This window comes from Doryrhamphus excisus, chromosome 4 (assembly GCF_030265055.1).
Source record: "Doryrhamphus excisus isolate RoL2022-K1 chromosome 4, RoL_Dexc_1.0, whole genome shotgun sequence".
In the NCBI taxonomy this organism is placed as follows: Eukaryota; Metazoa; Chordata; class Actinopteri; order Syngnathiformes; family Syngnathidae; genus Doryrhamphus; species Doryrhamphus excisus.
In genome coordinates, this window is record NC_080469.1 from 10,860,975 (window position 1) to 10,886,761 (window position 25,787).

Consider the following 25,787-nt stretch of genomic DNA (forward strand, 5'->3'; position numbering starts at 1 on the left):
GCATACAACTACAGTATATTTTGTGTGAATTCCAGACTGTAAATACTGTACATAATCAAAGCTGATATGAGGGAGCACCTGGAATAAACGTGTATAAGCAGCCTTGGTTGAGTTGTGTGGCCAATGCTATGTCCATGTTGTGCATCATTGTGTGTCCTTGGCTTCATCTTTCTCCCTTACTACCCTCTGTATGTATGTGTATTTAACTTGCATGGAGAAAATCTGTTTTGTGAATTTTTGTTTTGTTTTTAAATTGATTTGTTAATTCTTTCTGCGGAAAACAATGGCAATATTAAAATGTTTGGTGAGGAAAAATGTGAATGTATCACTCTTGTAAGTTCTGTCCATCCTCTTCATTGGAGGTAATCAGATTTATGTGGAGAATAAAGTTGTGTGTATTATGTCAATATTGGGCCTGCCAAGTCATTGCTGAAAGTAGCTATTCCGAGGTCCTTAAGTGTGAAAATATGTGGAGAAATGTATGCCAAAAATGTATATCTTAATAACGGAACAGGTTGCAATTGCAAGCCGTGTTGCTTTTAAAACATAAACAATAAAAAAATCTGTTAACTTCCAAAGGATTTCATGTATTTTTTTCACAGCATTATGCTGCAACACAATGAGTAACATTACATTGCAGTATTTTACAGATTATTCATACAGTTGCATTAGTAACATTTGTAGCCATTTGCAGTGTAGTGCATGTGTATTTCGAGTACTAGGTTAATTGGAGTCTCTAAATTGTCCATAAGTGTGAATGTGAGTGTAAATCTCTCTTTGTCCTGCTGTGATTAATTGTTCTTATGAATTGACTGCCATCTAGTGGCTATATTCAGAGTTGAATGAACAACTGGGGGGAATTTTTAAAAACATTTTTAAAAATTTTGTTTTAAACTTAAATTTTCTTTTAAACTTTATTTTTACAATGTGCTGCAGACCAATAAAAAATGTTACCACTGACTTAGAAAATGCATAATTAATTTGTCATACAGTTCTAACCATTCATTCTTAAATTACACTTTGATCTTGTGTGATCATTTACAATACAGTACTCTAGTCTGTTCACTGCGTCCTTACTACAAAATAGTACATTTATTAATATTACCGTCATTATCATTATCGTTGGCATCATTAATTATAATAATAATTATTATTATTACTGATTACAATTATTATTTATCGTTGGTTTATCGTTAATGTCTCCAAAAGTCATTTTCACATTTCACTGACAAATAAAGCACTCAAACGCCACATTCCGAAAGACAAACAGAAGGTCTTCAGAAAAGTGGTGGTATTTACACATTTTTGTATTGCCATTGAACGTTACACAGGTAACCTTTTTGACCAGAAGGTGGCGCAGAAAGCTTGCTGTCGGTATAAACCTTTTTAACGTTTCCACATCATAGACACTTTGTCGAGGAGTCCCATCAAAGAGGTACACACAATGGGGACTATCTGTCACAAGGGAAGTTTCTGACGACTTTTGTTCTTGTTAATATTTTCGTTAATTTAAAAGAAAAACTTATCGCTTTGCTTCGCTTAAGTTTGTTAACTGACACTCATATACCAGCTCGTGTCTGGACGTTAGCTTAAAAAAAGTTGTTGGGGGTTCACTACCGGAGGAAACAAGGCAGGATGTATCATGAAGAAGCAGCTGCCCTACATAAGCCCCGCTATGGAAGTAAGTAGCACTTTTCATTCCGAATTATTATTTAAAAATAAAAAAAAATGGTTTCGATGACTGAAATAAGAAGTGGCGTCTGCTGGACATTTGATGAGCAGCAGGTGGTTGAGCAGCACCTGACTCGTTACCTGCAGGAGGTGTGTCTAAACAAACACAAATGTCCTCTGCATTGAAATAACAGGCAAACTAAATATTCACTAAATGATGTCTAAACTTTGGGATACCGATGCTGTCACTCCTGCACATTTGGACTTTTCCATCAACGCATGCGTTTTATCTATTGATTCAACATATCAGCCAATCTCCACATAAGGTCTTTTCTCATAGGTTAACGATTAACTGGAGTGTGAATATATACATTTTAAAAACGAATCAACGCACCACAATGCTTCATCGTGGAGTAAGACTTTACTGTAGTTTATCTTGTCACAGTAAACATGAGGGCAAAGTGCAAGTTTTAACAGATAAGACAAATCAATTGTGTCGTCAGTAGTTGAAGCAACAGTGTGCTGCCTTGCAGACTGCAGGGAAATGTTAGTTTAGCACACAAAGACAGCCCAAAGCTATAATTTGCAAATGTATGTTCACTTTAAGTTTGCATGTTCCCAATATGCTGTATAAGTTAATAAGTTAATACTGTATAAGATAATTACTACTCAAATCAGCATTTTTCTGTTCGAAATCCATGTGCTGGTGGTTCTCCTTCTCTCAAGGCTGCTCAGAAAGTTTGCAATAAGAACTCTGCAGCTGAAAAACAGAATGAGTCAACACCATTGAGCCAATAACTCAAGTCCCATGATGATGTGCACACAAAGGCAACAAAACCTCATCCTGTGGGTTAAATATAACACTGCACAAAACTGCAGGAAGTGCCCATGCTAGTCAGTAATGTTGATTTGTAGTAGTGTCAGTTGGGCTGTTCCACAGACAAAAATAAGTGAGACATCACTTCTGACTACAGAATATACGAACATAAGAATATGCCAAGTAGGTGCATGCAGCATATGATTCCAAGAGTATAAAATAAATGCATTCATATTAAGACAGTTATTGGGTATTGTCATGCTAATTAATGACTATGCGCTATCAATTTCCATCTCATCTTGGCCTTTTGAAGTCCATTGTTTAGGCTAATTAACTAGCTGGTTTAACCACTTTGACTTGGAACAAAGCATGAGTGAGCACACAACCTGCAGAAAAAATTCACATACTCTACATGCGAGTAAAGGTGTAAAGGTATAAAAAGTTCTGCCATTTATAAAGCACAGTAAACACAACGGTATTTTGTTTTAGTTTTTGTTCACGTGTACCTAATGAAGTGTCTGGTGATGTCATGTTCTTCTTGACCTCTGTGTGAAAATATGCATTCAAACAGGCCTTCAGAAATAAAAAAGCTCTCTACTTTTAATCCATATTTATGGGTGATTAACATCAATTGTCACTGCAGGGTTTTTCTTCCCAAGTTTTTCATACTTGATAGTGTTTGGAATGTATTAACACTAGACCAAAGGAATCTCATTGGATTAAATCACTACAATATTAACATTAATGAGCCACTTTTTCAGGAAAGTATCCTACAATTGATTTTGATTTTTTGATTTTTCCCCCAAATATCTTTACTGTGTTGACTGAAACCACCACTAACCCATATCTGGAAGATCCATTTCAAGTTATAGTGCACAAAATGCTTGCCTTATGGAAAAATCTCCCATTTTGACAATATAATGAGCAGTGACAGGATTGTATTTAATTTTTGCAGCCATTCAAGATGATGAGAGGCTTTCAGCAGAGGAGATGGATGAGCGAAGGCGGCAGAACATCGCCTATGAATACCTGTGTCACTTGGAAGAGGCCAAACGGTGAGACAGGGGAAAAAAAATAATCAAACGAGCTCCAAGTGACTTATTATTTGCCTTGTTATAACTCTTGGGGGTGTCAAGTCTTCGTGTTTGCATTTTGTATTGTAAGACTAGTTTAACTGTTGAACACAAGTTGTAGTTATTAGTGAGAATAACGCCAAATGAGTGAACCTGAAGACACAGGTGGTTAAATGATGCTGGCCATTGCATGTAGCTGTTGGGACATGTAACGGCAGTAATAAGATTCACATGAGATGATGACGCACTCCTGCAGGCACTTGAAGAGCTGCTGACTTTGTGGAAAGCAATTGTGCATTTCATCTCGCTCATCCCTGAGAGACTCAAATCAAACTAAATGCAATCCATATTTATCAGTGTATTGTCAGTTTTAGTAGTTAACCTGATTCGTTGTGACACAAGCACCAACAAACTTCCTATTGTCTTGACAACGGCATCTATCTCAGCAGGAAGTGCAGTTGAGTCTCTCCTTAACATACCAGTAGCTTTTATATTCTTGACATCTTCAACCGCTGATCTACTTGACTTGAGCCAGTTTGAATGCGTGTGCGTGTGCGCAGCCATCAGTGTTCTGTCTCAGAGCTGACTCTGTACTTCAACTTTGCCTATGTTATCTGTTTATGTGACAAAATAGGGATATTTACGCTCATAAAGACTCGTGTAAATAGTGAGGCAGTGTTTCAAATGTAATTGCTGCAAAAATCTGTAAGTCTTCCAGAAAACGTGCGCCACTCCTTCACTTCACTGGTAATGTTAAAATCCTTTGTTTCAACTGTGTGCATATGGCAACTCAAATTATTTTATCAGCACTCTTCTATTGTAATTAATTTTATATGTTTTGTTTATGGAATGATTCCAGAAAGGTTTTATGCTTTAAGGAATTTGCCCTTTTGAGTTTGTACTACCCTGTGTACAAATTGTGCTCTGTAAATAAACGTTCCTTGCTTTGCCAGGCTAGACCAAGCACAGACCCCATTACCTAGATTATGATTCTATTTTTTGACTGTGTTTTTAGTGGTCTTGCTTCCTTGTCCTGAGATACTTTACTCCAAACAGTTGCTTCCTTCCTGCTTCCCTCAAACACAACAATGTTGTTTAATTCTCTTGCTTCCTCTGCTACTCGCTAAACTATGGAAAAAAAGTAATGTTACCTCTATTCCGGGAAAGGTGTCAAATTGGATTAGGATTATGGCAGACCTCCTTATGAAGCGGAGAGAGTGAGGGATTAGGCTTCGCTCTATGGGGTCATAAGTCTGCGTTGGCTGAACAAGAATTGAAGCCACTCATCTCCAGCTTAGAGGACCTCTGGAAATAGCATTGCATGAACTAGGAGCATCTTTTTAAACTAATGTTTAATCCATTACTCAATGCACAAAGTGTCTGAACCTGAGGTGTTTAGACGCCAGTTTTCCCCAAGTTTGGGGTACAAATTTGACTAACAAAGATTATATGGCCCTTGTTGGTGGTCTTTCTCAAACATGTGTTTTTTCAGTTTGACTTTGTGCTCTCCTGCTCAAAAACCTGATAATTTTTCTAATCACCTGTATTTGTTGTTGTTTATTATGTATGGTTTGGTGCAGGTCCACTCCTGGACTGCCGTTTAAAGATAATTCACCACTTCCACCACCAAAGGGTGCGATTTCACAGATGCCAGACACTAAACAAACTCCAACCACCATGACAAGGCTTTGAGAAGCAATAGACTTGTGGCACACTTGAGTTTACAAAATTATGCTTGGATTCTTCTGGTGGGTGGCAATGTTAACAAAGAGAGGAAGTTTTGCACTGATAATTACAAACAGGAGAACTAGTCTCTCCTCCTCCAGGAGACATGCTCCTTCTACATTGTTCCAAATACAGGAAGTGACATTTCAAAGACAGGATGTTCCTCTATTCCCGCCAAATTTGTCCTCAGCTGTGTTAACAAGCTCTGAATTTGTTTCTCTATTACTAAGGTTTTCATGTGGATCTCTTCTACTGCTCTGTGATGTTCATAAAAAAATATATTTTCCACATGAGGTCATATTAGGAACCTTCATGTACTTGCTGCACACATTTTTATGGTTTTATGTATTGCCTCAGCACCCAGTGACATGTCTTTCTCCTTAAGTATACATCCTTTTGTTTTGAAATTGATTTTGTTTGTCTGTAATACAGTATTTACTGACACATACAATATTTTGTCAAACATACAGTACAAGTAGGTAACCTAAACATGGTGTGAGTGTGGGAGAGAACATGTTAATTGCTCTTTGACTGAGAAGAAACCTACAGCTAAGGGACTTGGAACCCTACAGTTTTTGGTAGATCATTTGTTCAGTTGTTAGCTGTGAACAAAGCACACACAAATACACATTTCCAGCTGCACAGAGATGCCAGGGCAAGGGTGGAACTTGTGAATATGGCGCCTCTCCAAGCCAGCCTGATAATGTGTAACAGATTCTCAAACCAGCATAATTCACAACCTAACAAATCATTTACCAAATACTTTAGCAGAAATCTCTCCACTGTGCAAGGGAGTAGCTGCTGTTCACGTCTCAAATTGAAGACACATCACATATGTTACACTTGAATATTTCTAACCTCATTTGGACACAACACATGGATTCTTGCAAGTAGAAGGTTCAAGTAGAACCTTGTTGCATGTTCCACAAGGCATCAGTAGCCTCATAATGTGGATGTAAAAGCTAGTATGAAACTAAAAAGTATTTTAAATGTTTAATGTACACACAGCATGATTGTCAAAGCAATCCCTGTTCTGCAGAGGCGGCTGCAAACACCTGTAAAGAAACACAGCATGCATGCATCAATTGCATGGACATTCACAGCAGTGTAACCTCAATACCTTTTGGTTGGTGCATATATGTGAATGAAGACTTTGATAATTAAAGTGACTCTGCAGTGAATGTCCACTTTGCTGGAGCGTTACAACCACCAACACTGAAACCATGCTGTGATCCACCATTACATTTGTTGCTAGTCGCTTTTTCCAGGAAAATGTATCTAGAGGGGTCTGAATACTTACGAAATATAGCGATAAAGTGGCTAAGTTGGAAACACTGATCCCTTCTGCTATGTCTTCCTATTTTCTGGCAGACTAGGTCCCTATGAGGTCTGTTAACAGGACCTGTTAACATGAGTTACAATGCATACCACCATCTGCAGTACAGAGTTGTAACAGCAAGCCCCATTTTCCTGGTGGGGCTCTGGTTACATACGAGTTCTGTTCCTAATAAAGACCACTGCTGTTGTTGTTGTCGCTTGTATAGGAGCAGATCCTGTTAACATGCTCAAAGACACTGTAGAGACCTGGCAGGTCTGTGTAGTGTGTAGGGTTGTAATTTCTAAATGTGTTTGACCATGACATGTGTCCTGACTGAGTGTGAGAAAGATGGCTCTGTGCAGAAAGGCATGGTTTTGCTGACAGTAGCCTGTTTTTATTATTGCAATAAAGAGATTGATTACAACTTCCGGATGAATGTTGCAATGCAATTTGGTTGCAACAGTCCAGTGTTGAGTGTATCTTTCCCTGGAACAAGTTTCCAAGCAAGTCTCATGTTTACAGGCCCAAAGTTTTTAATTCATTTATGGGAGTGTGTTCCTAACTGTGAAAGGACAAAACTCAGAAAACTATAAACCAAGGACCACAACAGCACAAATTTAGGGTTAAGGACATTTTTTTTCTTGCAATAAACATTTTTAGGAAATTTTAGAGAAGCTGTTTCCTGCTATATAATCTCTGTGCGTGTGCGTATTCAGGTGGATGGAGGCCTGTCTGGATGAAGATCTGCCCCCCACAACAGAATTGGAAGAGGGACTGAGGAACGGCGTCTACCTTGGCAAACTTGCGAACTTCTTTGCCCCTAAAATGGTGACCATAAAAAGGATCTATGACAAAGATCAGGCTCGATACAAGGTCCGTATTTATATATTATTTACTGTACTGTATATTCTATGCTGCATTTCTGCCAAGTATTTAATTGCCATCTCTGATGTTCTCACATTCTGAACCCTATTTCAGCAATTCACAAGATCATGTTACTGTATATGTGAGCCCGCCCCCTTCTTTTCTTGTCTTTTCTTTCAGAGCAAAGGGTTGCACTTCAGGCACACTGACAACACAGTGCAATGGCTTAGGGCCATGGAGTCAGTGGGTCTCCCAAAGGTAAGAGGTGTGCACAACCAACAGTAGCGCTCTTGTTTTGGCTAACACACCTACATACCGCATATGTACAAAAGGTGGTGCAGCCTGCCTTTAGCGACTACATCATGTAAGAAAGACATTTGTTATGACCAGTTGAGGTGGAGCGCATGCCGAATGTGATGGAAGTTGTGTGCTGTGTTTAGAGGCCCTCAGAAAATGTGTGTGTAAAGCCTGTGCAGCCTGTGTGTGTAAACAAGGAACAAGCAATTAACATATTAGCCATTCAGCTACTGGAGTTGTACAGTATATGTTCAGTGTTCTGTTGATAATACACAATTAATACATAAAACATTAATTTACAAATTTCCCCACTGAGGGACGAATAAAGGCATATCTTAATCTTAATCTCTTAAACATAGAATTACAGTATATATAACATAACATGTCTGAAATGATGATGTGCAGGAATTTGCAGGCAGTAGACTGCACTACCACCAAAGATAAAGACATAAATGTAATTTTTACCTTTTGGCATACTATGCTCAATTTTCTTGTTGGGGTTTGAAAATTCATGCAGGCAACGTGCGGGTCTCTCTAAATTTTCTCCATTTTTGCACAAAGCCAGCACGTACATTGGGATGTAACTCTGCTGTAAAGTGCACTTACAAATTGAACGGTGAATTTATGATCTTGGTCAAAGTGACTCATATTGAATATATATGAATATATTCACATTGATAATGAATTGTTTCATTAACTTATTTGATATTACTTACAACATGTTTTTGTAATATTTAGTCTGCTAAAAATGCACCACTGGGTGGACCAAGTGACCATTTGTCAACACATCTGAGAATAGAAGAAGTCCCTTTTTTAGTACAGCAACATGTGATATTGTTTCACTTGTGTTATATGGCCAATGCAATACTTAATGTAACTTGGCTGTCCATGTTCTCGCGCTTGACACTATCAAACAGAACAATATGAGATCCTAATAATTAATTGGCTGGCTCCTAACCTGCTTATAAACGAAAGAGTGTTTGTTTTACCCCTGACTGCTTGAAACAGAATCTAGACGCTCAGTCACACCTGTCTGGTGTCTACTTTCAGATATTCTACCCAGAAACGACAGATGTGTACGATCGCAAGAACATGCCCAAGGTGATATACTGCATACACGCATTGAGGTAAGAATTAAAGGGGCACTGTATACAGTATATAACGGTCTTATTAGCTTTTCAAGCCAAATAAGTCACAACACAATGCTTTTGTTTGTGAAAAGGCAGAATATGCTGTCGTCAAACTTGTCACACCTATCCATTGAGAGATTTTCACTTCAGTAAAAACAAAGTAAATGATGACAAGACTAAGTAAGCTAGCCACTTTCTTGCTTGGTAGATTGCCTGCAAGTCAGTGGTGACTTGCAATAAGAATGTGGTTTTGAATTGGCAATGGCAGGGATTCTCAAAGTGACACTGCTGATGGGAATGTCATGCAAATCCATGACAACAAATCCAAATGATCCCTATCAGTGTGCATGTCATGCTGCTGATTTTAAACAATGGAGAACTACTAAAGTCCATATACTTCATCAAGAGATGCAAAAGCCAAACCGGCTGAGATTACAGTTTGATTACATTTGATATTCATATGACCTAGTCTGTTTGATGCAAAATAAGGTTAGGACCGTCGCTGTGAATTTTAATTGAAAACCCCTGTCATATATAAAATAAGGTTGTTTGTTTAGTCATATGGAATCTTGTATGTACTGAAGTGATATGAAAATGTATTGTACTCAATTACAGATCATTAGCTACAATTGGTTCATATTCTGTTAAAATGAATAAGAGTGACCAGTACTACATATTAGATTTGTTACAGATGTTTGAGTGAGCAGTATTTCCCTTCAACCTTATTTCAGTGTAAATCTTCAACAGTATATACATTTTATTCAGGGTCATGACTTGCATGAACCAAAGTGTCCATTTATCTATCTGACCATCTGGTCAGCCTCACAGATTAGCTGCTTGGATTGTTTCTCTGTTGTGGTGTCTCTGTCAGGTCCTTTGAGAGTTTGTTTCCTTCCCAATTTATGCACACATGACTTCTACCTTCCTCTGAGTCAAACGGGGATCCCACAAGGCTGCCCTGCTTCCCCCGGCACAAATCCATGTACACATGGAGACAAAACAGCAGATGTTTTGTCAAGTACATGCAGCATGGTGGAAAAATGTCACACAACAACAATGTGATCTGAACAAACATGGCTTACAGTTGAACAGATCCTGCTGGTCAACAAGCAACATTTTTTTTTTCAATTGTCAATTGAACAAATATTGAACAAAAAGATTACAAAAGTGGTCACTCAGAGTCCATTTTGTTGTATGTGACACTCAAAAGAAAAACTTTGGACATCCCCACCCCCGGTAATTGACCAGATGATGGCGTCAAACTCCACTTCTTAGTGACTGTCACTGATGTTGGTCGGCTGATTCAGTGTTTGTCTGAATTTATATTTTATTTTATTTTTTAAAACAAACACCGTACAGTGTGCCGCATTTGTTTGAGTTGCTGTGATGCCCAAACCTCCAAAGGTATCTATAATTTATTACCACTTATCAGGTGCCTGCAGGGAAATGAAAGTTTGATGAAGTTTCTGGTCAACTGCCTGTTGAAGTCATGCTCCTGCATTATACTCATGTGGCTGCTGTCTGACAGTGCTTGTTGAGCCAACACTACCTCCTTGTGGTGTTTGTGTGATATGTGCAAGTAAAAAATGGTGGGCAGGAATAATCTCTACTAAGAAGGGGAAAAAAATAATCCTAACTATTTTATTATAGTTGTTTGTAGCTGCAGTTTGTTATAAGCTTCTCAGAGCTTCCTAAGGAGTTAATGCTAATCTTACACACAATGTTGTTTGTTTCAGCTTGTACTTGTACAAACTCGGTATTGCACCACAGATCCAGGACCTACTAGGAAAAGTGACTTTCACAGGTAATAACAATAGCACCATCGTTCCTACAGTTGAAGTAGAATGCAGTATTATGTATCAATATCATGTGGATAAGCAGTAGAAATTGAATGAATGAATGTTTGTCATAAATGACATGTTTTTCCATCTGCCCCCCAGAGGAAGAGATCAGTAACATGAGGAGTGAGCTTGAGAAGTATGGTATTCAAATGCCAGCTTTTAGTAAGATTGGAGGTATCTTGGCCAGTGAGCTCTCAGTGGATGAAGCAGCATGTAAGCCTTCAAACTTCATATCTACGTGTATATAAGTTGACATTTATCAAGTTTATTCAAACACTCAGTGTTTATTTTTGCTCTTGTCCTTAGTGCACGCTGCTGTGTTTGCCATCAATGAGGCGGTTGACAGGGGGCAGGCAACTGTGACCATGGCAGCCCTGAAAAATCCAAACGCCATGCTCAGGAACACCGAAGATGCTCTGGCCCAAGACTATCAGGACATGTTGAGGCAGGCCAAGACACGGAAACAGGATCAGTCCTCTGGCAGTGTAAGACACACACATACCACATCATTGTTGTTGTTTTTTTTAAATCTGTGTTTTAGTTTAAATGCTGATATACTAAATGTCTGTCTGTCATACATATAATCGCATTCTCTATGAACCTATTGACCGCAGTCATGCCTGAACAGAAAGAAGGTGGGATATGGTACGTTCGAACTACCACCCCAATTGCAGTACCAAAACCATGAGAGACGGCGCCATTCTTTGCACATTCATTACACTCCTAGTTATACAACTTAAACATAAAAGGACTCAACAAGAATAAGCAATCAACATCAGAAGACATCTTTTACCTACACCCGCATGTGTGTAATTTTGTTATTACAATGCCAGCATTACTCTCTGTGAACTTCATCATAATGTTGATCACAATAATCACAATTTGGATGCACACTTTCAGCATGTAAACTTTATTCACACTGAAAATGAATGTCTTCTTATTTGGCATCACCCCGCAACAAATGAGAGGTCAAATGAGATGAACAGCAATGAACATATCAGCCATTGTTTAAAGTATCAGTGGTGGCTCTTGATTTGTTTGGCTTGCTCTCACTCAATCACCAGAGTGAATAACCCTCTGATCAACTTGCAGAATTTCTTTTAGGGAGCATGAGAGTAAGACATCGCTACTTTGAAGTTGCCTGAGCAGATGGTTGCAATTTCATCAACTGTAGTGGCCCAGAAAATTGCTGCCTATACTGACTCACTCCATAAGCCTTGCCAGCACATTCCAGCTGCTGCAGTGTCAGCTGTACTTCACCAAACATTAATACACTGCATCACAAGCCAGCTCATCTCCCATTTGCTTTACAAGTACACCATAATCAAAAGGGAATGTAGGAATAACTGTGACATGCTCAAATAATATATACCAGTGTATGCAAAAACATATTTTTATCTTTATACCTAGTACTCCTCGGTTTCTACTGAAGAAAGAGATGTTTACGAGGAGCTGCTGACTCAGCAAGAGATTCAGAGCTGCATTGTCTTTGTCAACAGTAAGGAACAAACGTTTTTGCTGTTAACTCAAATCTTTGTTAGTTCGTGTTGCTGATAGACAAACTCTTTCTGTTGTCACTCACATACTGTCACTTATACTGTAAGCAAGTGTAATTGGAGCAAATTACAAAAAAAGTGTATAGTCCACATATATTACAACAAATTCTTTTTTTTTCCCTGTCTGCAGTCCAAGCAGCAGTGAGGCAGGTCAATCAAGCAGTATGTGCCCAAGATGAAGGTGCTCTGTTGGCTGCACTGAGGTTGCAAGCTCTGGCCCTGCTTGGTGTACTGGACACACACCGCAGCTGGTACCTGGAGCAATTTACCGCCTATTGTCAGCACAAATCCAAGGTATACTGAGTCCAAGCTTGCACGGCCTTCAAAACCATGCATATAACTGGGAAGAAATAAATTGTAACTTCAGTTGAAACAAATGCTCTAAATAATTTATTTACATATTGATGTCTCTCTGATATTGTAATTTTTCCTGCAGGATGGAGGAAAGGCAGTGCTGATAGACAAGGAGGAGATTCAGAGAGTTGTCAGCTCTTGCAATGACTTTGCTGAGGCAGAGAGACGAAGTAAGTGCTGTCTAATGGGGCACATTGATAGTTAAAAACCCCATAACATTTGTCAGTGCTTATGTCATGGTTAATCTGATCGTTTTGACCAGAACGTGAAGCAGTTTCCTTAATCAATACTGCCATTCGGCTTGGAGATTCATCTCGCACTGTCGAGGAGCTCATGAACCCTGAGGCCCAGCTTTGCATCGTCTACCCAACAGCTGCCAAGTTGTATCAGGATGAGCTTTTTAGTTTACAGCTGCAAGGGGGACGGGTAGGATATGACTTCCATCATTTTGACTCGTATTTGTTATGTTGATCCATATATAAATACTGAATAGATGGTCAAGTGGCACCTCATGCGTTTCTTTTATCATTCAGGCGGGCCTGAGCCACGAAGAGTTGAGTGTAGCTGTGGAGATGCTGTCAGCAGTCGCTGTGCTCAATGAGGTGTTGGACACCAAAGATCCACAGGCTGTGATTGAGCAACTGACAGACTCTCCTCTGGGTTTTACAAACATGGACCAAGACAACCTAAACAGGTAAGATATGCTGAAAAGATTGTCTTTAGGAATTTAGGTAATGAAACGTGACAATCTTCGCTGCACAGATGGTCTTTGAAGTTCAAAGTCTTGCTCCTCTTATTTCTCAGGCTAGTACAGTATCTGAAGTTGGTGTATATTTAATTTGATGATCTCATGTCTGACGTCTATTTGGTTCCTTCCTTTCATCAGGTATGCTGACACTCTTGTCAAATTGCGGGAAGAGACTCTTACCAAAGGTCAAGAGTTCCTCACCTGGAATGATGTTCAAAAGTGCATCGACACAGTCAACATTCAGGTCCAGGAAGAGCATGAACGTAAGAAAGTAATAGTCTTCCATCATAGCTTTGACTTTTGCAGATTTATGACTCATTTGTCTTAAATTGGACAATGTCTACCTTCTTTACAAACCCACAAATATACTAGTTTTAACATTTTTGTCCTCCATGCAGGCATCATAGCTATAGCCGAGATCAATGAAGCGTTGAACTCTGGAGATCATCAGCAGACACTTGCAGCCCTGCTCCTCCCCACAGCCAAGTTGACAGGGGTGAACCCAGCCATGGCCAAACACTACCATGACATCTTACACTACACCAAACTACTCCTCTGTCAGGTAATATGGTTTTAGAATCTAGAAATTGTATTGTTGATGGAATTGTAATTTGCTTACTTGCCGACTAAATAGTACAATTGTACTGTGGACAAAATCCAAAAGCTATGGATGCATCGTTGTCTGCCAGCTGATAATACCGTATAAATCTTTAAAACGTAATGTAGTTGTTGCGTAAATAGTTTATTTTTTAATTATGATACAGCATATTCCCGTCCCACCACTGTACACCTTTTTGGTTATTGTAAACACTGTTCAGTTAGTGTCTTGGGTTTTGTATATGAAATTGCGCTTCCTTGCTGTGTCTCAACAATGGTCTGGCAAGGCCATGCAGTTTCTGTGCACACATTCAGTCGCATATCATAACCGCCAGCCTCTCTGGTATCCTGCGGATGGAGATGAATTGTATCTCTGATGTAGCCGATTTAGACAGGAGCAAACACAGGAAAGGATCCAAACAACTGTGGAAGCAGCAGAGACATACAGCCCCTCTGTAGTATCCATAAAGTTTGTCGTCCCCACTGGAAAACAGGCAGGCGTAGTGTGCGATGTGCAGGATACCACTGGGCAAAAAACACACCACAAAGACGAGGAAAACCAGGGTGCTCACCCTGATGAAAGGTCTCCAGTCACATCCCGATTGTCCAAGATGATATACCACTGATGCATGTGCAAACAAGGAAATTACAAAGGGAACTACAAAGCCCAGACAAACCAGTACCAGTTTGTATGGCACCAAAAGTGAATGGGTTTTTTCTTCAAGGGGAAGCACATCGTGACAGGTGGTGACTCTCATCTGAGCAAGCCAATAGCTTTGCCGAACCAGGAGCTCTGGAACAATAGCCGCCCCGAATAGGAACCACACGATCACGCACGCCCACATTGCTAGTGCTGTCTTAGCCAGTCTCCTGTACAAGAAGGGCTTAACTATAGCCAGGTAGCGTTTCAGACTGATGCATGCTATAGTTTGTGCTGAGCAGTAGACATTTCCGTAAAACAAGGCTGTCATCAGCCTGCACGGGATTTCCCCAAATACCCAGTTGTTTCCACTGAAATGGTAGTGAACACGTAGTGCCAGGGAAAGGAGCAGCAACAGGTCCGATAAGGCCAGGTTCAGATAAAGCACAACTGTGGACAGGGACTTGGTTCGGAGTCTCACTCTCAGGAAAGCCAGAATGTAGGCATTGGAAGGGATACCCACAATCATAGCTAAAATGTAAGCTAAAGGAAGAATCCAGGTGCTGAAGACCCCTGTGGTGTATGCTGTTACAGCATCATCTGTGTCCACATCCAGCCAAGGGTCTCCACTGGGATGCAGGCTGATTGACAGCTGCTTTGTCAGATTCTGTAGGTACGTCTTGCCCTTGAAAGATTTTGGAACCACTTCAGATTTTGTGTGGTTTATTGTTCCGGTTCTATTCCCTGTTGGGATGGAAAAACATATTTTTATATTACTGACAATTATTCAAGCAAGATGTTATAAAGCTACAGCACTTCATCTTTTGCCATTATTAGTGTGTGTGTATAATGTCTGTATAGGGATAACAAATGTTTGCATTGATAGTGTTTAAAATTGATGCTTTACGTAAAGAAGTTATTATTTTGGTTGTTCTTGATTTTTAATAACTGTCCCTCATACAGAACTGTGCTATTTGCAAATACCCTAATTTCCATGAGACTTGGATTTTTAAAATGTACCGGTATTTATTTTTGAAGCAAATGTACTCACCATCGTGCTGGATGGTCAGCGCTGCCAGTTGACAAATGAGAAATCCAGTAAAGATTTCTGCCATCTCTCTTGGGTGGAGAAAAGTAAAATGTTGTCATTCAGTTTTTTTCAATAAGTGTAATAGTTCTCCACCGATGAAATTCACGTTGGGGCATCTCTCCACTGCTGAAGTACAACTGCTAGCGATGTGTACTTAAACTTGGCTTCCTCACAGAATACAAGCAGAGCTTGTCTGTTGTTTCGGTGGTGCAAGCACGTTTCCTGTCTAGCCTTGAAAACAGAATTCCCGAGCTGCCTGCGTCAGTAACTGCCCACTGACTCACTGGGGAGGGAGGATACAGCTTCATGGCTTATCATGAGCTGTGATATAAAATGCTGTATTTACATACATGTATTTACTTGCCATTTATTTCATAAATATCGAATTAAACAATATAACGCTGCTACTAAATTTTGTTCCAGATAGGGATCATCCACTTTAATAGAAGTTTTGTCTTTCTGGTTCCAATATAATCGTCTTTTGTGTAAGCATGATTTGATGATAGCCTCATTAACTTTTATACAACCTGCTTTTTGAAAATAATTTAATGGGAAAGAAATCCAGCAGAGCCAAATATAAACATGTTTTTTTTTTTTTTTAGTCCCTGAAGTTAATGGTGACTTCCTTCCTGTCGGCCCTGTGGTCAGAGATTGCTTGAACCCTCTCTAGGGTTCTCTAAAATTAACCTCAAAAGAAATTTAAAAGTTAAATCTGCTTTTATGGTTTGCTCGGTACATAGTCGCAGGGTTGGACAAGGACGTATTTGAATTGAAGCTACTGTTTCTTATTGAGTACCTATCTGAAAAATGAACTGATTTTCTCTGAATTGCAGACCTCAGGAGATGACTCTGCTGTGCTGTGGCTGGACCAAATCCAGGAGGCCATACATAGAGCCAACCAGGATGAAGAGGAGGCTCTCACAAGTGCGTAAATACAGTTGCATTTATTGAAATTACATTTGACACAGTATAGGTTTTTAGTCCTCCATTTTTTATAAACTGGGAAAAATAATGTGATAAATTATGAAATATAAAGTTGTAACACAGATGTGTGTAAACTACTATTCACATTGGAAAATCAATTGTACATTATACTCATATGGACTCTATGCCTTATATATGCTGATAATCACCTTTTTGATTTGACTGTTTGTGGCCAAGTCATGGTGACATTATGTTATCATTTTCTATCTTTTGTGGCAATGCAATAGTCAAGTTTATTTATATAGCCCTTAATCACAAAAGAGTCTCAAAGGGCTTTAGAACTTTGCAACAATCAACAACATCCCCTGGACCCCCAACCGTGTAAGGAAATACTAAAAAAAAAGAAACCTTGATTCAAATAACATAATCGTCCAAATACAATACAAACCGAAAACACATACATCATACAAAACAGGAGTAATGCCTACAACTTTTGGTTCCCACCGTTGCCATTCTTTGTTTATGTTTGTTTATATTTTGTTAGTGGCCGAAGCACTAGCTGACATCAACAAGATGGTGACAGAGGGTGTCTCCCAGAATACACTGCAGGCTTTACAATCACCAAATGCTGGAATGAGAGCAGTTCTTCCTGAATGTGCTGACACATATCAGAGTGAACTGGCACAGACACAAACAAACAAGGCAGATGAAGGTAATTAAACTATCAAATGCCATTTGGAAGAATGATCTTTATTGGAGGAACCAATGTGTACAGTGTGTGTGTTTTTCCCATAGGTAGTGCTGATAGTTTGTGGGTGAAGCACTGCATTAATGGCAGAAATGACTACTACTATAACCTAGAGACAAGACAAGGGAGCTGGGAGGAGCCAGAAAATTTTGAACACAATTGTAGCCACCTTACTAAAGAGGAAATTCAGGTACCATGTCCCCATTATGTAGCCATCAAGTGCATTGCACATTTATTTGAAGTTAAATTGCTTAAAAATGAAATAACTGTTCTCCCATTTAGAGTATTGTCAGTTGCGTGACTGCAGAATATAACAGGGGACAACTGTGGTTGGCCAGTGAGGATTTAGTGACTCAACTGCAGGCGAGGATCCGGGGTTTTCTGTGCAGGCGAAGGCATACACAGAGAATGGAGTATTTGCGTCAACAAGAACCGCATGTCATCAAACTGCAGGTAGAGTTTATTGAAGCTTGGTGGATATTGTTGGATTTAGTCATTTTTACATTCACAATTCTTACTTACCTGATACACATGTAAAATTACAATTTGACTTGTTTTCTACAGGCTTGCTGGAGAGGTTACAAACAGAGACAAATATACAAGGACAGAATTAAATTACTTCTTACAAATGTTGCCTCCGTTGTCAAGGTAATACATTATTTGCTTTACAATGTCACCAAATATTCCAATGTTTAAACACTTAAAATGACCATGGGTGTTTTTTTTTGGGGGGGGGGTTTCTTTAGATTCAGTCCCTGGTAAAAATGTGGAAAGCCAAACGTAAATACAATGAGCGTTTGCAGTACTTCAAAGACCATGTGAGTAACAATCATCCTAATGTACACATAGTTGATTATTCCACATATGTGTTTACATCTATTATTGTGTGTAGGAGAAGGATATTGTGACCATACAGGCTTTTCTAAAGGCCAATAAAGCCAGAGATGACTATAGAACCCTGAGTAAGTCAACATATTATTTTCCTGCACTTGTTGGAAAAAAAGTGTTATATATTTGATTTGTCTTTCTGATGGCTGTAATGTCAAAAAAAGCTGGGGCCAAGGACCCACCTCTATCAGTCGTGCGCAAGTTTGTCCACCTGCTGGAGCAGAGTGCTTTGGATCTGCAGGAGGAGCAGGAAGTGACAGGACTCAAGGAGGAAGTGGTCACCAAAATTCGCTCCAACCAGCAGATGGAGCAGGATTTGAACCTGATGGACATCAAGATTGGATTGCTGGTGAAGAACAGGATCACTCTGCAGGTGGCTAAACCTCACTTTAATACGTGCAAATATAGAAAAAATTAGTCACTGTCTAATCACACATTCTTTTTATCTTGAAAGGATGTTGTGTCCCATAATAAAAAAATGAAGAACGAGAAAAATAATGATGACCTGGCCACAGCAGACAAACTGGGAATAAAGGGGCTAAGTAAAGGAAAACGAAAGAAACTGGAGGCCTACCAACATCTTTTTTACCTCTTGCAGGTAAATCAGTAGTGTGTCTCTTCTGTATCTTACAATTGATCTCAAATGTTTTACGCGCTTGACTTCCCTTTCAGACCAATCCATCCTACTTGGCCAAACTCATCTTCCAGATGCCCCAAAACAAGTCTACAAAGTTTATGGACACTGTGATATTCACCCTGTACAACTATGCTTCCAACCAGCGAGAGGAATATTTATTGCTCAAACTATTCAAGACTGCTTTAGAAGAAGAAATCAAGTAACGCCTGCAGCACTCCTCTAAGTTCAAAATTCTGGCTGTTGGTTTATTAAGATGTTTCTGAGCTACTGTACATCGTTCTGGCTTGGTCTCAGGTCTAAGGTCGACCAGATTCAAGACATCGTCACAGGCAATCCCACAGTCATTAAGATGGTAGTGAGCTTCAACAGAGGGGCACGTGGCCACAACACACTGCGACAACTGCTTGCTCCTGTAGTCAGAGACATCATTGAGAACAAAAGTCTTGGCATCAACACTAACCCGGTGGATGTTTACAAAGCCTGGGTCAACCAGCTGGAGACAGCCACCGGAGAGGCCAGGTATAGTCAAGGACTTGGAAAGTTTGTTTTTTTAAGTTACATCATTTTGTGGTTTAATTTTTATTTCAATCAAAAACTCGCTTTTCAGATAAACACATTGGACATAGATGCTTTTTAGGTGCACAGCGTCAATATGCATTCATCAATTTTGTTTGAAAATCCTACCAACCTTCTATAAAATGCCAACTATACCTTATATGAAACCAAGAGTATTAGCTAAAAAGTATTTAAGTGTAGAGCATTAACAGAACTCTTTCTTTGTATTAATGTGCCACAGCAAGTTGCCTTATGAAGTGACTCCTGAACAGGCCATGTCACATGAGGAAGTACGCAGCAGGCTGGAGTCATCCAGTCTGGCACTTCGCTCCACAACAGATAAAGTCCTTAACTCCTTTGTGTCCTCTCTGGATAATATCCCGTAAGTTTTGACACTTGCAAATATCCATGTGCAATCTTTCATCTTTCTGAAAGTTTTAGCTTGCCAATGCTTTGAGCAGAAATCATGATTTTTAATGAATTTTACTTTAGTAATATTTTTCTTGTCCGTACTTGTTATTAAGTTCTTTTGCCCACTTCCTACTTTGCTCAGCTTTTCATATTTTTTTCTGATAGGAGGGGAAAAACATTTGTAGGGCCAAAGTCCTACCTATTTACCACTAGATGGTGCTGATGCTTCAACAAGACTGCGTACTGAGTATTGTCAGAATGTTCTAATATGGATGGATTTGGGGGGTTCTTGAGCTGGATGCCATACAAATCTAAATTAAGACCAAAAAATGGTTTTGACTAATCCACTGCATGCACAATGAACCTCAAATGTAATGAAGGTTTAAATATTTGAATCATATTATGCAACATTCAAATTTTTTTACATTGCTCTGTATTTGACAGAAGACGTCGTCAGGCATCAGTAATGGTTCAGCAATGAACACTTGAAAGAAGGGCAGAATTGTCCCAAGTGAATGACTTGGACACTTGGTGTTCTTTCCCTTCACTGTCATTTGAATTACATACTTTATAAGAACATTTATATCACATTTTGTTTTGTTTGTGTTCATTGTATTTTATTTTGCATACAGTTATGCCATGAGATATGTAGCAAAAGTTCTGAAGAACTGCCTCCACGAAAAGTTTCCAGAAGCATCAGAAGATGAGCTGTTGAAGGTAGAATCCTTCCCTTTTGCTTCACCAAGATGCATTCCACATATTTATGTCTTATTTCCACTCTATTACAGGTTGTAGGAAACCTGCTTTACTACCGCTACATGAATCCTGCCATCGTAGCTCCAGATGGGTTCGACATTATTGACCTGTCAGCGGGAGGCCAGCTCCATGTCGACCAGCGACGCAACCTTGGATCTGTGGCAAAGATGCTCCAGCATGCTGCTGCGAACAAGCTGTTTGAGGGCGAGAACGCACACATGACGCCTATGAATGATTTCATATCTCAAACATATGAGAAGTTCCGGTGAGAATTAACATTTAGTATTGATACTGCTACTGCTTTGATTGTGCATCTTATTTTTTACAATACATGTAAATGTAAACACACGATGACGTGAGGCAATGGATGTAATATAAAAAAGGGTGTAGAAAGACTTTCCTCTAACCTTTCTATTCCATTAAGCCCAACTATTACTGTGAAAACTCTTATTTTCTTGTAGGGTGTTTTTCCAGGCTGCCTGTGATGTCCCTGAACCTGAAGAGAAGTTTAATATTGACGAATATTCAGATATGGTGACCCTGAGCAAACCCATCATCTACATCTCTATTGAGGAGATAATCAATACTCATTCTGTAAGCTCATTGACAGACATTATTTTTGGGGTGTTTCATCAGTTAATGCTATTCACATCTGTGTTCCTCCAGCTACTTTTGGAACATCTGGAGGCCATCTCACCAGACCGCAATGACTTACTACATGAGCTTCTGCAGGACCTGGGAGATGTCCCTGATGTTGAGACATTACTTGGTAAAATCACATTTTTAAAGACTTAGTAGCTTTCTGTATGTGAGTGATGGGTAGTCAAGTGGAGGCATGTGTGGCAAAGCCTCCCTCACCAGTCACGATGGGGGGGAAAAAAACAAATAACACAACTCCATACATAGGGTCGAAAAATTAGAATAATGATCCCCTATTTTAAAAAAAAAAAAAAAAAAATCACTGAATTTTCCCGATCAAGTGAGGATGCCTACCATCACACTGCACACAGAGTTGGATCATGGCACCTCCTGGTTTTTGATAGCCAGCAATAATATAATGTTTCAGACACATTTATTATACACAATGACTTTCTACAGATGCAAGTGTGATGATCTTATTCTTGCAAGTCAGGAAATACAATACAAATGGGATGTACTTACAGTACCGCTGCATCCTGAAGGGGTCAGGTGTCCTTGAGCTGGAAGATCCTTGTCACTGCCGTTCTTCCATAGAGGAAAAAGCCAGTGTGTTTTTTGTTTGCTTTTTGACATCAGGACTAGATGGCAGAAATTCAAATGCATTCAATGTATTTTTATGCTCCAATGAATGACTGAATGACTTGGACACAATGGTTGATTACATACCCAAGCTCACCAGAAGGTGATCAGACTTTTACCACCTCCTCACCAGCCATGAACCTTACTGCACATCACTGGTATATGTATATTTAATATGTGTGTATGTTGTTAATCAATGAACATGTTACTGTTCAAATAAGGTGAAGGAGCTGTTCACAGCAATGATGCAAACAAGGAGACTGTCCTCAGCCAACTGGCCAAGACTGAGATCTCGCTGACACTCACCAGCAAGTTTGAGCTGCTTGAGGGTGATGACAAAGACTTGAAGACGCTTGTGACAAAGTAAGTCACATGACTATTTATTATGACAACACAGACATAGTCCAGCCTCTTTTTATCTGTTGGATCTGAAAGTAAAACTGCACCCCCCCATCCACAATTCTTATGTAAGAAATGAACTCACTAAATTGCAAACAACCCAAATTCCCATTTCTTCTTTTTGCATTTTGAAGTTCTATTAAACCTCCTTAAGATCCAACACTGCAAAATGTAAATTCATGCAATATTTCAACTGCTCTTAAAATGTTGATCAGGAATACCGTTTGGGATGACCCAAACAGCCCAATGGGGCAACTTCGTATTTGTTCTTCTATGAAGACATCTTGCAGGGTTAATGGATATGCGTATACAGTACATGTGTATATGAAACTTTGCTTCATTATATTTGACCTTTTTATGTGGCATGTTTCCTGCCTATCTCCAAGTGACACCATCTTTCTTTCCTGCACTTGAATCATTTCCTGTCCAAACAGGAAGAAGCTTGCTGGCTGTGGTTATCTTGCTGTAAACATGTATCCTTCTGTTTCTTGCAAAACTCTGACCTAAAATAGGAAAACAGTATAGTACATAATCGCAGTTGAAGCTGTCACCACATCAATTGCCTATTAATGTTAATTTTTTAATGTACATTTATACAAATGTCCTGTGAGTTTTCAAAATAACATCTTAACCTTAATTTGGCAAAACAAAGTATGTATGTAGGGATTTTCGCCTATAGATGTAGTATGTTTTCTCTCTAAATTAGGGATGTCTAATGCATTTGCAGCTCCTAGCTCATTTTTTGTTTTTTTTAATGGCCCACAGCACATTGATGCACATTGTGATGGCAAATAATTAAGACTACAAAAAACAGAAGTGAGTGAAGCAAAAACATAAAGGTGTAACATAATGAGAAAAAAAAGCAACTGTTGAAAAGAAATGTCTTCGCCACCCCCAAAATTGCAAATTGCAGAGTACGACAAATTCATACATGTTGGCAGGATTGTACAAATATTGAAAGTCCTCCTTGCATCTCACCACCCCCGACAGTTCACCGCTCCTCTGTATAACTCATTTAATGTAGTACAGTAAACAGATGCCTCATTGAATATGTGTGTGCTTTTACACATTTCAGGACAAAGAAGCTTATAGTAGATGTGGTTCGAATTCAACCTGGAGAGACGTTGCCTGAAATTCTAGAGACCCCAGCTACAGCTCCTCAGGTCACATTTTTTGCCCAAAATGCCAACTCCGCTCTTTCTAGAGTACATACTCTTTATTATGCTATGCTGTTTTTTTTCTTTGTCTCACAGGAGTCAGAACATACCAAAATAGTGGTGCGGCGGGCAGTTCAGGACGCTCAGACCCCAGAGGGTCTGAGGAGCAGCCCAGCAGTACTGGAAGACAGTCAGCTTCCCCTGGAGCAGAAGAAAAGAAAGATCCTGAGGAACCTTCGGAATTTGGAGCAAGCTAACCTCGTAACAGCCTCTAACAAATACCAAGACATCATCAATGACATTGCTAAGGTATGGAAGCAGCTCCCTCAGAAGTTTTGTTTGTCTTTATTTCCCAACTCATGAAACTAATTAAATTAACAGGATATTCGCTTCCAAAGACGCTACAGACAAAGGAGGAAGGCCGAGCTTGTGAAGCTTCAGCAGACACTTTTGGCACTCAATTCAAAAACAGCTTTCTACCAGGAGCAGATGAATTATTACGACACCTACATCAAGACCTGCCTGGACAACCTCAACCGCAAGTGAGGATGACTGTGCCCAATGGTTGGCCAGCTGCATGTTCACTTTGCTTCCGATGTCACTGCTTATGCTTCCACTGTGTTGTGTGGATAGGAATTCACGCAGATCCATTAAAATGGAAAGCAAAGGAGAAGATAAGGGCAGCAAGAAGTGGAAGCCTCCATCATTGAAGTACACTGGAGCAAGGCTGCATGAGAAAGGTGTCATTCTGGAGATCGAAGGACTGCAGACCAACCAGTGAGTGGAACTTGCTTTAAATCAGTTTAACAAAGTTTTAACCATTCAGGGTAACACTTTTACAAATCAGATTCATTTCACTACTAATGTGTTGATAGATTTAAAAAAAACACTCAATATTAATTAATATTAATGACAAGAAAGCTACACCCTTTGTCCTTCATACAAAATTAATCTGTGTGCATACAAAACATGGCATGCGCAATAATAGAGAATTGTTTTTACAGTAAATGATGGTTTCATTTTCCTGGACGTGCTGCATCAACACTTATCTGTTTCCTTTGCCTGCCAGGTTCAAAAATGTCATGTTTGACATTTCGCCGACTGAGGAAGTTGGGGATTTTGAGGTGAAAGCCAAGTTTATGGGAGTTGAGATGGCAAAAGTTCAGCTTCATTTCCAGGTAAACACATTTCCCAAATGACGCAGATGAGATGCTCAGAACATGTGATATTTCATGCCGTCAGCATTATTCGTAACACTGGAGAGAGAAATCATGTTCCTGCAGTCATTTGTGTGTGATGTGATTTGTGTGTCCAGGATCTCCTACAGCTCCAATATGAAGGCGTGGCTGTCATGAAGATGTTCGATAAAGCTAAAGTGAATGTCAACCTGCTAATTTTCCTCCTAAATAAGAAATTCTATGGCAAATGAATGCCAAATAATAATAACGAAAGAAAAGCACCAAGGTGTGTTTTCTGACAGCGCTCAGTTTGTTCAACAAAAATGTCAGGAAAAATGTATGTACTATTATTTCATCATATAATTTGATTGATTAAATCAAAATACATGTTACTGTTTTTTCCTTTTTTTGTCCCTCATGTGGAGAGTTAAATGTAAGGTATTTTAATTATTAAGATATTCTTATTTTGTATGTTAAAGAAACACTATTGTTCTTGTTCAATGAAACAGTTACATCCGACTCTGTGCATCTCTATTGGTTTCATGAATACTGTAGTTCACAGGTGCCTTTTTAATTAAAGATGAGTCATATTTTAATTAATAAAAGTTTTAAATGCTACAAATATTGTATTTTAATATGCATTGTCAGTGTAAAGTGATTTGACAACAAAGCAATGTATAATAAATGTCCAAAAATTATTTGGATGATTCTCTATTTTTTTTTAACCCCTCTGAGTTCTTGAACAAGTTGATACAAATGTGCATATTTGTTCAATGCACCTCTCCGAAAAACAAACTCTAGGCTCGTACTGGTGGATGACGGGTTTGTATTTGATGATAGTTTTACCCGATATATAAATTATACTATTATGTACGTATGTTTTACCATTGTGTTGAAAATCTTTCTTGCTGCTAATACTACTATTTAGATCCATTCTTGTCATGATCATTGACACAAGCCAACAAATAGCTGTCCTCTGCTATATCTGCCAGTAATTAGCAGCTCCTAACCCAAATATTAGCTCCCATTTCAAAGCAAAAAAATAAGCAGAGATATTCTGTCCATAAACGAAATGACCAATTCTGCTGAGGAGGAGTCAAGGGGGCGTGACAGCACCCTGACTGCAGTATTATAA

The 25,787-nt window shown here is 39.2% G+C and overlaps 2 protein-coding genes across 2 annotated transcripts; one reads left to right on the plus strand and one right to left on the minus strand.

Annotated features, from left to right (window-relative positions):
* The first annotated feature begins 1,339 nt into the window (after window positions 1-1,339).
* On the plus strand, window positions 1,340-25,336 carry iqgap2 (IQ motif containing GTPase activating protein 2). Its single transcript, XM_058070059.1, has 38 exons — window positions 1,340-1,681; window positions 3,444-3,543; window positions 7,321-7,477; window positions 7,649-7,726; window positions 8,816-8,892; window positions 10,632-10,699; window positions 10,836-10,949; window positions 11,043-11,221; window positions 12,147-12,234; window positions 12,423-12,586; window positions 12,729-12,816; window positions 12,909-13,072; window positions 13,180-13,340; window positions 13,533-13,657; window positions 13,793-13,956; window positions 16,555-16,645; window positions 17,190-17,357; window positions 17,441-17,583; window positions 17,676-17,846; window positions 17,958-18,041; window positions 18,140-18,211; window positions 18,286-18,355; window positions 18,446-18,654; window positions 18,736-18,879; window positions 18,954-19,117; window positions 19,213-19,437; window positions 19,715-19,855; window positions 20,517-20,601; window positions 20,673-20,905; window positions 21,102-21,234; window positions 21,307-21,409; window positions 22,140-22,281; window positions 23,393-23,480; window positions 23,571-23,783; window positions 23,856-24,016; window positions 24,108-24,251; window positions 24,544-24,652; window positions 24,790-25,336. Exons 1-38 carry the CDS (start codon window positions 1,636-1,638, stop codon window positions 24,901-24,903), a joined length of 4,980 nt encoding a protein of 1,659 aa, XP_057926042.1. The 5' UTR covers window positions 1,340-1,635; the 3' UTR covers window positions 24,904-25,336.
* On the minus strand, window positions 11,340-15,922 carry f2rl2 (coagulation factor II (thrombin) receptor-like 2). Its single transcript, XM_058070070.1, has 2 exons — window positions 15,683-15,922; window positions 11,340-15,375 (listed from the first exon to the last, which is right to left on the minus strand). The coding sequence occupies exons 1-2, from the start codon at window positions 15,744-15,746 to the stop codon at window positions 14,303-14,305; spliced, it is 1,137 nt and encodes a 378-aa protein (XP_057926053.1). The 5' UTR covers window positions 15,747-15,922; the 3' UTR covers window positions 11,340-14,302.
* Window positions 25,337-25,787: the final 451 nt, after the last annotated feature.